The 14,269-nt window shown below is 39.6% G+C and overlaps 1 protein-coding gene across 2 annotated transcripts in view; it reads right to left on the reverse strand.

Moving 5' to 3' along the window:
* Positions 1-8,269: 8,269 nt before the first annotated feature.
* RALGPS2 (Ral GEF with PH domain and SH3 binding motif 2) overlaps positions 8,270-14,269 on the reverse strand; it is a 170,167-nt gene continuing 164,167 nt past the window's right edge. For both annotated transcript variants that reach the window (XM_086694699.1, XM_086694697.1), the window contains one exon: positions 8,270-13,976. In XM_086694699.1, the coding sequence (XP_086550825.1) occupies positions 13,947-13,976 (30 nt within the window). In that variant the 3' untranslated portion in view covers positions 8,270-13,946. The remainder of the gene's footprint in view (positions 13,977-14,269) is intronic.

A 14,269-nucleotide genomic window follows, 5' to 3' on the forward strand; every position in this document is an offset into this window, starting at 1 on the left:
ATTTGAGAATGAAAGCCTAATTATTTTAAGACACATCAAAACAAAAGCAATGAGGGAAACAATCTGGCTTTAACAGTTTATGAGAATTCGGCATCTCTGAAGAAGCTGGTGGTGGTAACAGAGGGAGCACTGGGCCTGGAGGGAGCACTGGGCCTGGAGGGAGCAGGGGCTTCCTGTGGACACAAATCAAGCCCATGAGGAGGCGGCGGGAGTTCTGGGAGTTCTGTGGGCCTCCCGCGGACTCAGGGACCAGCAGGGGCTCGGCTGCTTTACCCACATAAAGGAACAGAATGTTCCCTTTACAGAACTGCGGCTGACCAGGCTGACCAGGCGCTGGGGTGGAGGCGGCTCGGGCCCTGCAGCCACGGGAGGTGGCCCGGCCAGAGCACCCGTCCCCTGTGTGGGGGGTTATATCACCATGGCCTGTGGAGATGGCATTTCCCCCTTCTTTAGTAAAAACAAAAACAAACAACCCCCCACCCCCAAGCAATAGGCGTTTCTCTCCTTTGTTTTGAGATCATTAATATCACTGGTTGCACTTTTAAAAATTCACAGAGCAGGCACACAAGCAGAAATCTTGAGATTTCTCTAGTAAAGTATTTTTTGCAGCTACATCTTTCCTTGGCACACATACAAGTCTTAAAGGCAGCCTGCCTCTTTTCCCTTCATTTTTTCTCCTCTATCCTTCTCTCTCCTCTCCCTCTCTTCCTTTATTTCCTTTTCCTTTCTCGTCCTTTTTTTTTCCTCTTAAAAAAAAAAAAAAAGGATTATCATTCTGCATGAGTCTAAAAGTGAGGCTCCTGTGGGCTTGGATTAATTCAGCAGCACAAGGAAATCATTAAGGACCTAGGTTCTTTCCATCTTCCCTTTTCTTTGAGGACAGCTTTGCTTTCTGGCCAGCTTCCTCTTGGTCATAAAGTGGGAGCCTCAGTTCCAGGGATCACATTACAACACCTAGGTCCATAATGAAAATGAGAGAAGAAAATCCGTCAAAAGGCTATGAGGAGTGATGGGGACTACAGTGGTCTGGAGCGAATGCCCCTGCCCAAGGCATTCAAATACAGAACAGTATTTTTCCCCTGTTGCTTCAGAATACTTTTGTTGTTAGAGGGGAAAGGGGGATCACGGATGTTCTGAAATAATTCCTGAGAGTAAACACACTGTTGTGAGCTTGGAACAGTTACTGATCTGCTCTTGCAGAAATCAGCCCTGAGTCCAGGGAGGATGGTGACCTTCCGGAGATCGGACGATGGGGAAGCCTGCCTCAGCCTCACCTCATGCTTCCGCAGTGGCTGCTGTCCGGTCACGAGTTCTGCCTCCCGGGCAAAATCCCAAGCTTCTATACACTGAGGGCGACAGGCCCCTTGGCACTCTCCCATCACCTGTGGTCATGCTCTGGATGACACCCCGTCACACTCAGTTTAGGATGGGCCCTCTGGTGCTCCCTTCTGACCCAGTTTCTAAGTTCCAGTGGTTCCCAATGTGCGGACTACACTTTGCATCAGCACCACGTGGGACCTTGTTAGAAATGTACATTGTTAAGACTTACCCTACACCTGCTGATGCGGAAACTTGGTGGTGGTGGGGGACCCAGATATCTGTCTTAACAAGCCCTCCAGGGGTTCTGGTGCCCTCTGAAGTTTGAAAGCAACTCTTCTAAAGTTTCTGGCAGGTTTAGACACCAACAACCTAAATATTGGCTTTCAACCCTGGCTACACATTCATGTCCTCTGGGAGCTTGAAAAAAATTATTAATGCTTGGATCATACTCTCCCCTCCCCTCCCCAATTATTATATTCTAATTGGTCTAGTGTGGAGCCTGGGCTTCGGGATTTTTAAAAGTTCTCTGGATGGTGCTAAATTGCAGCCAAGGTTGAGAACCACTGATCTAAATAAATATGAAGGGAGACAATTATACTACAAATGATTAAGTAGAAATCAAAGAGTGACCTACACTGAAACAAAATGAAAAAAAAAACCCACTAATGTGACAGGTTAAACTGTAAAAACAGAAGTATAAGGGAAGAGAGAGGATTTGGGTTAGATATTGTTGGAGATATCCCACTCCCAAGATTTAAATGAGGCTGGAAAGCTCATTACCTCCTTTGGCAACATGTATACATTAGTGGTTTCTAAATACTGTGGGTTAGTGTTACTTGAAAAGTCCCCTTTACTGCTTCAAAACACACAACTCACTGTGTTATGAAATACTCTCAATATGTGATATGTTCCCTTAACTGTCCTTTTCCCTCTTCCGTGAGTTCTGATAGAGCAGATAAATGAGTTTGAACTATAACAGAGAGCCTCAAGTCCCCATCAGAACAGGAAGGGACCCTATGAAAGTCCCTTTAATGCAGAAGGCCCTCCTGCCCCCAGTCAGCTCAAAGCACAAAGGGCATCCACGGATTACTTTAACCAATGTGAAAACACAATATAAGTCTCTTCTTAAAGAAGGAAAAACATGAAACTAGAAATGAGCATTTCTTTAGGAGGGGTATCAGTTTTAATTTAGCAAAACTAAGAAATTACTACATTTCTGCTACCCAAGTGCAGTAAATTACCTTCATTTGAAGAGACCTAAAACTTCATTGGCTGTTATGGTAGCAAGTTAGGGTAGGGTCAAAGGTCTCCAACCTGCACCAGGCCATGCTCTGGACTTTTTCTTAGGTTGTCTATCCCAAAAATCCAGTGAGATGTGACCACACTCAAAAGTATAGCCATTTACCTCTTAATAGAAATTCCAACCCCCGTTTGTGAGGTTACGATTTAAAGTGCAATGAAGGTTGCAAGAGGTCATGAAACATGGCTGCTACTCAAATGAATGGTTGGCACAGTGCATCCATGGATTCACAGTGAATCTCCAGGTTTTTCTTCCACAACTAATGGCACAAGGTCCTGTTTTATATTAAAATCTCAGAGCAGTTTCTGGCAATAAAAACAGCAGCTTGTTTATCTTTCTTTTGTAACAGGTTAACATAGATGCTAATAGTTTCTGAACCTAAACTGGATGAAAAACCGGACTCTCACAATTAGGCAGTAACAGAACAGATTCAGCAATTGTTACTTCTTGCTGAGCTTGGGCCATGGGCAAATCAGTCCACATCAAATTCAGCTTTTAACCTGTACCAGGCACCAGCCTCAGATTGATTTAACCAATCTAGGGTGGTATTCAGAAATCACAGTTTTATTTTCAATTTTGTCACTGTTGTATTATTTTTTTTAACGTTTATTCATTTTCTAAATCATTTTTGATACAGTATGAGTGGAGGTAGGGGCAGAGAGAGAGAGGGAGACACAGAATCTGAAGCAGGCTCCAGGCTCTGAGCTGTCAGCACAGAGCCCAATGGGGGGTTTGAACCCACAAACTGTGAGATCATGACCTGAGCCAAAGTCAGGCACTTAATGGACTGAGCCACCCAGGTGCCCCTTGTCACTGTTTTAAATAGGCACTGAGGTGGGTGAAATACTGTTCTTAATACTCAACAATAAATGGGGGTTCTTTTACAGGTGGCTTTTCTTCATGTTTTTCTCAACTTGCCAGTTTGTCTGTGGTGAATATACATGGCTTATTTATTTGGTTTCAGGTTTACAAGAAGATACTTCTTAGTTTACTGTGACTTAACTTAGCAAAGATCCACTCTTGTTCTCTTTAAAACTTCCCCTTCATCCCTAATCCCACTCCCTGTACCAGAGTTGAAGAGCAGAGTGTGTAATAGGGATACCAACATAAACACCAATAGTGCTTCTTACGGGCTAGGTAGCCCTGCTCTAGGGGCCTGAGAGGCACGAGCTAAGCTGAGCCTCACAACTCTGTAAGTGGGTCATTAGGTACATTTTATAGGTGAGGAACTCGAGAAAGCAGGCTGAGTTGCTTGCTCAAGGTCATGCAGTAAGGGACCCAGTGCTGGATTGCTCTATATACAAATATATTTCCCTGATACTGTCCACAAGATCTCTGGCATGGTTCCACCAGCTTACACCTTTACTTGTTTGCCTGACAATTCTGATTTTTCCTGGTCTCACCATAACTGGTATTATCTGCTTATTTTTCACCAGTTTGACAGATATAATGTGACACCTCTCTGGTGATTTACTTTGCATTTCTCTATACTACTGAGGTTGAACATCTTTTCATAGGTTAGCCGCACAGGCTTCTTCTGTAAACTGTCTACTCGTTTCCTTCAGCACATTTTTCTACTGAATAAATTTTCTTACCCGACTTGCAAAAATTCCTTGTATGTTCCTTTAAAAATTTTTTTTAAAGGACCTCTTGTGAGTGGAGGGTGTATTTTCAAGACTAAATGAGATGATACATTCGTTTTTATTACAATTTAAAAAAATGTTTATTTTTGAGAGAGACAGAGTGCAAGTGGGAGAAGAGCAGGGAGGGAGACGCAGAATCTGAAGCCGGCTCCATCCAGGCTCTAAGCTGTCAGCACAGAGTCCGACGCGGGGCTCGAACTCACGAATGGTGAGATTATGACCTGAGCCAAAGTCAGATGCTCAACCGACTGAGCCACCCAGGTGCCCCTTTGCACGTTCTTGATATGAACCCTTTCTTTTATAAACTCCAAATATTTTCTCCCAGTCACCTTTTTCACAGCTCACATGACAACAGAATCATACTGGACAAATGATTAGAATGAGATAAGGGAGTTCAACAAGGTAATGGGCGTAAGTCTTCAAGTGAATGGAGAGATATTTCGTGTTTGTAGATGAAAGGAATAAATGTTTAAACACTGTTAATTCTCAAATTCACTCTATGAATTTAAAGCAATTCCAATAAAAATGCCAATAGTGTTTTCTCTATTTTGACACAATGATTCTAGAATTCATTGAGAAGACGCATCAAGACAGTTAAGGCAAATTTGGAGAACAATGTAATTACCTTACTAGATATCAAGACTTCTGTAGCAACATAGTAATGAAGGCAATACGGTACAGGCATACCTCAGAGATAGTGTGGGCTTGGGATCCAGATCACTGCAATAAAGTGAGTCAAAAGACTTTTTTTGTTTCCCAGTACATATAAAAATTATGTTTACAGGATACTGTAGTATATTAAGTGTGCAACAGAATTATGTCTAAAAAAAACCCCAATGTATATACCAATGCTAACCATCATCTGAGCTTTTAGCGAGTCAGGTTTTGTTTTTTTTTTTTTTTTGCTGGTAAAGGGTCTTGCCTTGGTGTTGATGGCTGATGACTGCTCAGGGTGGTAGTTGCTGAAGGTTGGGGTGGCTCTGGCAATTTCTTAAAATTAGACAATGAAGTTTGCTTCATCAATTGACTCTTTCGTGAGGATTTCTCTGCGACATGCGATGCTGTTTGATAGCATTTTACCCACAGAACTTCTTTCAAAGTTAAGAGTCAATCCTCTCTAACCTGCTGTTGCTTTATCAACTAAATTTATGTAATATTTTAAATACTTGGTTGTCATCTCAACAATTTTCACGACAACCTCACCAGGAGTAGATTCCATCTCCGGAAACCACTTTCTTTGCTTCTAATTCTAGTTCTCACGCTATTTCCACCAGCTCAGCAGTTCCTCCGCTGAAGTTCTCCTGAACCCCTCAAAGTCTTCTGTGAGGGTCAGAATCAACTTCTTCCAAACTCCTATTCATATTGATACTTGGACCTCTTGCCATGAATCATGAGTATTCTTAATGGCAGCTAGAATGAATCCTTTCCAGGTTTTCAATTTACTTTGCCCAGAGCCATCTGAAGAATCATTACCTGTGACTGCTATACCCTTATGAAATACATTTCTTAAAAATTAAGACTTAAAAGTCAAAATTACTCCTATGATACCATGGACTGTAGAATCATGTTAGCACGCATGAAAACATTAATCTGGGAATGCAAATTGGTGCAGTCACTCTGGAAAACAGTATGGAGGTTCCTCAAAAAATTAAAAATAGAACTACCCTATGACCCAGCAATTGCCCTACTAGGTATTTATCCAAGGGATATAGGAGTGCTGTTTTGAAGGGGCACATCCACCCCAACATTTATAGCAGTGATATCAACAATAGCCAAAAATGGAAAGAGCCCAAATGTCCACCAATGGGTGAATGGATAAAGAAGATGTGGTGTGTGTGTATGTATGTGTATATACACACATATATTGAAATCATTATTGCACTATGTGCTAACTTGGATGTAAATGAAAAAATGTTAATAAATGAAAAAAATATTTTTGTAAAAATAGAAAAAAAATAAATGCTAGAGATACAAAGGTATCTCTAGACAGACATGGGAAAAAAAAAAAGAAAAGAAACATTAATCTCGTTGTACCTCTTCATCAGAGCTCTTGGATAACCAGAAACATTGTCGGTGAGCAGCATGTATTAAATCTTTTTCTTTTCTGAGCATCAGGTCTCAACAGTGGGCTTAAAATATTCAGGAAACCATGTTGTGAACAGAAGTGCTGTCATCCAGGTTTTGTCCCATTTACAGAGCCCAAGCAGAGTAGATTTAACCTAATTCTTAAGGGCTCTAGGATTTTTGGTATGGTAACAGAGCATGCGTTTCAATTTAAAGTCACCAGCTGCATTAGCCCCCAAACGTAGGAGTCAGTCTTCCTCTGAAGCCAGGCACTGACTTCTCTAGCTATCGAAGCCCTACATGACATCCTCTTCCAGGATTAGGCTGTTTCATCTGCACTTAAAATCCATCCTTTAACGTAACTACCTTCCTTTTATTTTAGCTACATCTTCTGAGTCACTTCCTGCCTCACCTTGCACTTGTATGGTGTGGAGATGTTCTTGCCTTAAACCGCAAGAACCAGCTCCGCTAGCTTCCAACCTTCCTTCTGTGGCTTCCTCACCTCTCTGTCTTCATGATATTGAAGAGAGCTAGGGCCTTGCTCTGGCTGTTTGAACTTCTGTCCAGACCATACCAGCAATAAGGCTGTTTTGTTTTCGAATCATTTGTGTGTTCACCGAAGTAGCACTTTTAATTTCCTTCAAGAACTTTTCTTTTGCATTCACAACTTGCCCAACTGTTTGGTGCAAAGGACCTTTTAGCCTAACTTGATTTTTTCACTAAGCTTATTTCTCCCCCCAAGGAGAGGGGGAGATGGAGGAGTGGCCAGCTGGTGGAACAGTCAGAATACACACAACGTTTACTGAAGTAAGTTTGTGGTCTTATATATGGGTGTTGTTTGTGGTGCCTTCGAACAATGACAACAAGATCAAAGATCACTGATCACATATCACTAGAACAAACATGGTAATAATGACAGGATTTGAAATACTGAATTACCAAAATGTGACAAGAGACACAAAGTGAGCAAGTGCTGTCGGAAAAAGGGCGCCGACGGACTTGTGCGAAGGAGGGCTGCCACAAACCTGCAGTTTGTACAAAATACAGTACCTGTGAAGTACAAGTATGCTTGTACTGGCTCACAGACAAGCACTAATGAAACAGAAAAGGGAAGTCAGAAACTGAGCGTGCACATATGGAAAACTCGTGTAGGACAAAGGTGGCACTGTGTGAAGTAAAGACAGGTTGACCCCATCAGAGAATTGTCACTCTTTTCATTCCAATGCGGGGACAGTGAAAATTTCCAAAGGCCATTAGCAAGGTGAGAACACTGGTGAAGCCCGGATCTTAGGGGGAAGCTCACGTGGAATTCTTAGATAACGCATGACCAACACCTCAGCCAATGACTCATGGGAGACTCAACCCAGCTGTTTCTGCACTTCTTACGATTTAATGTCATGTCTTAGAATCTATGAAATACAGTACGTATTAGCAAAGAAGGCCTCTCTGGGGACTGTTCATAGCATATCATATACTTGGAGCGTGGAGATGAAGTTGGAAATATTATATCCATGACCTCTATTCCTCCAGACCCCATCTGTCAACCTGCCAGAGCGCACCCTCGTTCCAGCACAGAGAAGAGCAACTGAAGCGTACCCAGACAGAGGCTTCCTGTACCAACAAAAACTTTGTCGATTGGTTTAGAAAGAGAAAAATATCAAGTTAGAGAACTTATTTAAAACTTAATGATGAAATGCATTTCAAAAGTTAGTGATCCAGGAGCCTGGGTGGCTCAGTTGGTTAAGCGTCCGACTCTTGATTTCGGCTCAGATCGTGACCTCACAGCCCGTGGGATTGAGCACTGCTTCAGGATTCTCTCCCTCTCTCTGCCCCTCCGCAGCTTGCACTCTCCCTCTCTCAAAATAAGTAAATAATAAGAAGATTAAAAAAAAAAGTTAATGATAAAAATATAAATATGGCAACAAATTATCCCCACACAATCTATATTTTTAAGTAATTTATTTCAATAGAAATATTTCAGAAAACTGTACTTAAATTCATTTTAAGTTAGCTTATGCAAACACACTGAAGATCTCACACTCACATCTGCATATTAAACAGAAATAAAAAATGAGAGAGGAACCAAGCTGCACATCACTCAGGGAGGTCATAGTGCAACTGAGTGCTTCATCACGGGAGTACCTCAGGTTAACTGGGATAAAGAAGAATAAAAATGGCTTGTGTTTTCCTGTATATTATCATCACTGGGATATTTATGCCCACAGATGTTTATCTCCTTTAGATGACATTGTGAACGAGTTTCCTGGTCCTCCCCACACATACACACTGCACTGGGCTATAAAACAATAAATTTGTCAATAATCAAGATGTAGAAACTCTTGAGAGTCTGGTGATTTATGAGCAGCTACTGTGTCAGACCTGATAAGTCGATGATTACTGGACTCTATTTATGAGTAGTTCTGATAGGTGATATCTTTAGGGGAAAGTTAATATTTGTTAGTATCTAAAACACAGATAATATTTATGAAAATCTCTCTGGTCTATTAAAAGTCTCATCCCAAAGCACTATATGCATTCCATTCCTTTCATCCCATCACCACTCTGCAAGGCCAGGTGACTAGAATCAAAATTTAAATCCTGTTAATAACCCTTAAGGATCCGTTAACTCTTTAAAGACGATATCTACTTCTGTATTCTGAAACATACTAGCCCTTAAAAAATGTGAAAATAGCATCTTGACTCAGTTGAACAACAGTCGTTCCATATCTTGCAAGAGTCTCAGAAGCAAAACGTTTCCAAGTTTTGTTTTGACTGAGAAAGCTAGTTTAGTCTCTTAGCTTCCCTTTAATTTAGACATTAGAGTTATTTTCACTTTCCTGCAATAGTATTTTCAAGCAAACAAGAACTGGTAGGTTAAGTGACTGCCTGTTTGTTCTGAGTCTTATTTAAATGTAAGAATGAGCCAATCTAAATTTCGCTTTTTTGTCAAAGAGATTATCATTACAAGATTTCAGTAGCTTTAATAAGATTCTCAACAAATCCTTCTGGCTATAATGTATTCTTCTAGGGATTTTCTGAAAGGTCTTTAGAATTAAATCTATGCTCAAAACGACAACATCAACAACACAAAATAAAACCAAACTCAGCTGGATGGATGCTCTTCAAAGCTGTTCATATTATAAGCGCGCATCTAAAGGTTGATTTGGGCAGGTTTCATTTTAATCTCCCCTGGCAGGAGAGGGGCAGGGAGGGAGCCCGTCTAAAGAAGAATCAAGACCAAGGAGGACAGCAACTGCCTGGAGGCCTGTGTACAGACTGTCTTGCACCTGCTGTGAGAAGGAGTAAGCTGGTGGACACAGGATAGCACACACTCCTGAAATCCGACAAGCAACAGGGCAGAGGATTATCGTCGTATTCGATGCCCTAAAATTGGTCCTCAAATTGTTAAGGCACTGACCAAATTTTCCCCACACTACCACTTGAGATACTGGTATAATGAAATTGCTTTCAATAACCTGAAAGAATTTGCATGCACATATCTTTCATTAGAATCCTCGGAACGGGGGAAAAAAAAAAAAAGGTCACTTTAGTCACAAGCCATTTTTAGGGGAGCAAAACCAAAGAGTACTTATTAAATCATTTAAAAAAGGTTGACTTCACATGGAAAACAATGATCCTCAATGCGATTAAGTAACAATGTTTTTTCTCAAAGCTTAGAAAAAACAGAGTATCACTCTGGCTGTAAAACCATAAATTTACTATGTCTGAAAAAACCAGTATAAAAGAAGAGAGAGAAAATAAAAACAAACCCTAAAAGACCACCGAAGAAGTCAGGTAAACCTCACCACTTGCTTTGGATCGTTTGTCCATGTGACAGCAATACTATAGTTCCACTGGGGCACAGCTGAATTCATCTTCATTTTCAAAAAGAGATCCTTTGAAGCAGAAGATTTCTTTTATTAAAAATTACCTTCTGTTAAGCAACACTGGTACCCTGCATTTGCAGAAGGTAACGGGTTGGTTTAAAAACTGGGTGGAAAGGAACGTGCCTCAAAAAACAAGAAGAAAATCAACAATGGATATATTCTTTTAAGAAGTTAATAGATTAAGTCTACTATTATTATTGATTTCCAATTAATACGACGCTTTATAGTTTTGTTTTCAGCAGTAAAGGTGTATAGTTTACAGATTTAATCTTAAGAAAAAAAAAAAAAAGACTTCTGCTCAAGTCATTTGGCCAGGTAAATTCTAGTAACCCCAAGAGAGCGACAGGCTAGGCTGTTCTTCGAGGGCCCCCGTGTCAACTAATACACAGTGTAGACACTAGAGACTGTAAACATTCCTTCTGCAACAATAGTGCTCCTTGGGCTCTTTTGTAAGTCACCCAGAAGAGGAATAAAGCCACTTATTAAAACTCTGTAGCTATAAACACCCTAACTCTTGACATACCGGGGGACCCAATACCATAACAGTCCATACAGAAGGTAGTGCAATAGTCATATGGCATTTTTTATGCAGAAGAAAAAAAAAAAAAAAAGATTGTAATTGAAGCACAGTCCTAGGGAGAAAAAAAAAAAATACTCAAATTGTTGGGATCCCTTTTTGTAATGTTTATAAAATTAATAATATTTACATAGTGAGGAAAATGCTATAGGAAGGTGTGTTTGATGAGTTCTCTTTCAATTCTTATAGTTTGAAGATCACGGTAAAAATAATACCTCTGGGGAAAAAAGAAAAGAAAAGAAAACAAAACAGCAAAGTCCAAACCAGAGGGGGCATGAAACTGAAGCTAGTGCTCTGAAGGCCATTATTATGCAGGTATTTTTATAGTTGTATTTTAAAAACTGATGTTACTTCTGTATGAAAAATAAGCTTCCGTGTTCAAATAAACTGTTAAATTACATGTGCCTCAAATTGTATTTTGGCTAGTATTATATACTACTACACCAGGCAGTATAATATGCCAATATTTATGCTTATTGTAAACTAGCTTAAATTTAAATTATAATGGAATTTCTAATGAGTTGTTCTCGGCTAGGAGAAAAAAATGAGTGTAATATTGATAGAAATCTCAAGCTTTTGAGTCACTCGTTTACTAATTTATTAAGCGTAGGCTTAATAAGAGGAAAAAATTTCATCTTTCTACTAATAAACTACCTAAATATTTAATATTATTTTGGTGACCTATTTTCTTTGTTTCAATTGTTAGATCATTTGGTGAATTATAGATCAAAAATTCACCTATGCTATTTTAATTCCCTGCTTTCACTGGTTTCCATTTGCTTCAAATGCTAAAATAATCCTCAAAAGCAACGTATAATCTTTTGAACAGACAAATCTGAAGACAGAAGAGCAATGGCTACTTCTACTGCACAGTTCTGTTCAGAGTTTCGGTCGGCCGGAGGCCACAATCCTGTACGGGGACTGTTCACCACATCTGAACGCTACTCTTTCTCTGTGCAAGCATCCCTTAACGTTTAGGGCTGAAAATATCAAACACGTCTTCCAGTTTAGCTCTCTCTTTGGCAAAACTGTGTGATGTCAGGCCCTGACTTCAGTTGCAAATCTCCACAAATATGGTTAACCTACAACATATCTACTTTAGCTTATTTATGAGAACATAATAGTAAAAAATCCACAGGGTTTTCATCCACAGTATTTTAAAAAAGCACATACACTGTTAAAAACACTTATTTCTGAAGAGAAATAGACAAATTAAGGAATTTTTAAAAAATGCAAAACCAAAGAAAGATGTGCAAGGTCTATATAGTAATACTGTTGGCTATGCACGTGGTATCTTTCTATGTACCTGACGTGGGTTCAGCCTGGGAGGTCGTTAACTGAAAAATCATTTACCACAGGCAACATTTTGCCCTCTCTAGCCTCTGTCACTTTCCACAAAACCAGAAATAATGGTATTTCTAACTGTGCTATATGAGAAAAATATCTGAACTGTTCATATCCTTTCCCAAAAGCTCTTCTACTTTCCTTTGGATAGATTTTTAGCTAATTATTCTGTGGGCAATATTTTCTATTTAATATTTAAGTTTCAAGAGTGAAATATTGATGATTAAAAAAAGTATAAAACTCTCTAAGAATGCAAATGTAAGAAATTTTATGTGAGGCCCAAAGTATTACAAGTTTATTGGAAGGTATCAGTCAAAAAGCATTTCTTACTCTGGGCCACTGCTAAGTTACACAGTGCCCCATGAGCTTACAGCATCTAACACATAGCTATTGTCCAAGTGCCATTTTTTTGTTAAAACTCTAAGGCAGTTCACCTTTGAACTTTTTTTTCTTTCTGCAATTCAACATTTATTCTGGAAATTAAATGTACTGTCGCGTAGAAGAGCTCTCACAAAACAGCTTGGTCAACTACTGATGAAATAATGGTTTCATGGCAGGGACCAACAGTAAGTTTTCAGAAAAATGTTTTTTATAAAGGAAAGTTATGGGAGAAGGAAAGTTTTGATAAACTGAAGATTCCCAGAATCTCAATCTTTCCCCTTTTTCCCTTTTAAAATTATTTCGTATGCCTTATAATAAAATACATACACACATACACATGTGGAAGCTCTTATAAACAAATGTGACCCTGAATCTCCTATTTAACAAAAATAATGAAAATGACTAATAAAAAAAAAACTGGCATTGTATACATTACACCCTGTAAAAGAAAATATTCTGATGAAATATCAATACATCATCTTGATAACAAAAATCACCAGTGACTGGCAGAAGGGTTAATTCAATTAACTTGAAAAAAATGTAGTTACTGTAAAATCTCAGAAAAGTTTAGGTTGGGATTACGGTTCTTTCCTAAGCAGATCTGTGGTCCAACAATGAATTCAAATAAAAGGCTAAACTTCAAACCCAGTTAAAAACAACCATGTTTTCTGGAGCCCACTTGAAAGAGCGTCTGAAACAGGAACACTCAGCCTTTATGCCTCCTGCAGGAAATGAGGTTCCCCATACAGTACTATATTTCAGAACTTTAGTGTCTAAAAAAAACTCCCCTCATTCAAAGCAAACCCCACCCCCAACCCCGAACACACCCCAACCACTCACATTGTGAACACGTCTAATTCCTAAACTCTTGCTGTGGGAAAGCCAGTGAGGCTGCAGATTACTGGAAGCCAAAGCAGCCTTTCAGGTAGGCTGCTGGCAGCATCCTACTTGGGCAGGGTATCTTCACATCTCAGTTCAAAACCAGCCCCTCACATGACCCATAAGAAATATGTTTTTCCTTTTTAAAGTGTTTCTAAAAAAGGCGATTCCCCCCTCCAAAATTAGTACAAAGTTAAAAGAAATGCAAATCAGCTATGATCTATCCCAAGCACAGCACCGCCGGAAGAGTCACACGCACTATTTGGTGTTTCATGTTGGTTTCCCTTTCATTCTTTTAAGGCAGTGGTTTCTGCAGGTCAGTTCGGAGAAAAGAAGCGCGGTCCATGGCAGTTTGTTGTGTAACTCCAATTTGTTCTCTGGGAATATCTCACTTCATTCCCTGAAATTAGTGCTTTTTTGGTTCAGAACTCCAAAGGCTGAGACGGAGCCTCTGGGCTCCTCCTGGCACAGAACTGGTTATAGCTGGCGCTTTCATCAGCTCCTTGCTTTTACTTAGGGGCAATAGTTCACCTCGCTTCTTTCTTAGGCTTTTACTCAAAAGTCATCAAGTTTGTAGGAACCTTAAAAATATAAGCATCACAAAACTGATAGTATTTAAAAGTTGTTTTTCAAAGTATTATTTCTTATCTTTTCTTGTCATTTTAAGTAAGCCCAAATATCTCTTTATAAAAGGAATTTGACAGAAGGTACTGCAATCATTTATGAATAATGAATAAAATATGCTAGAACATTTTTGAGAAAATCACTGAGTTAATACTCTCTTTCCAAAAAACTGAAATTGGAACAGGAGAAAGGGTGGAGACGGTGTCTTTCTTGTCTAACACAGGGGCTCAGCAGATGCTTGCTGAGTGAA

This window comes from Puma concolor, chromosome E4, assembly GCF_028749965.1.
Source record: "Puma concolor isolate L17-30 chromosome E4, mPumCon1.1.hap2, whole genome shotgun sequence".
Classification (NCBI taxonomy): domain Eukaryota; kingdom Metazoa; phylum Chordata; class Mammalia; order Carnivora; family Felidae; genus Puma; species Puma concolor.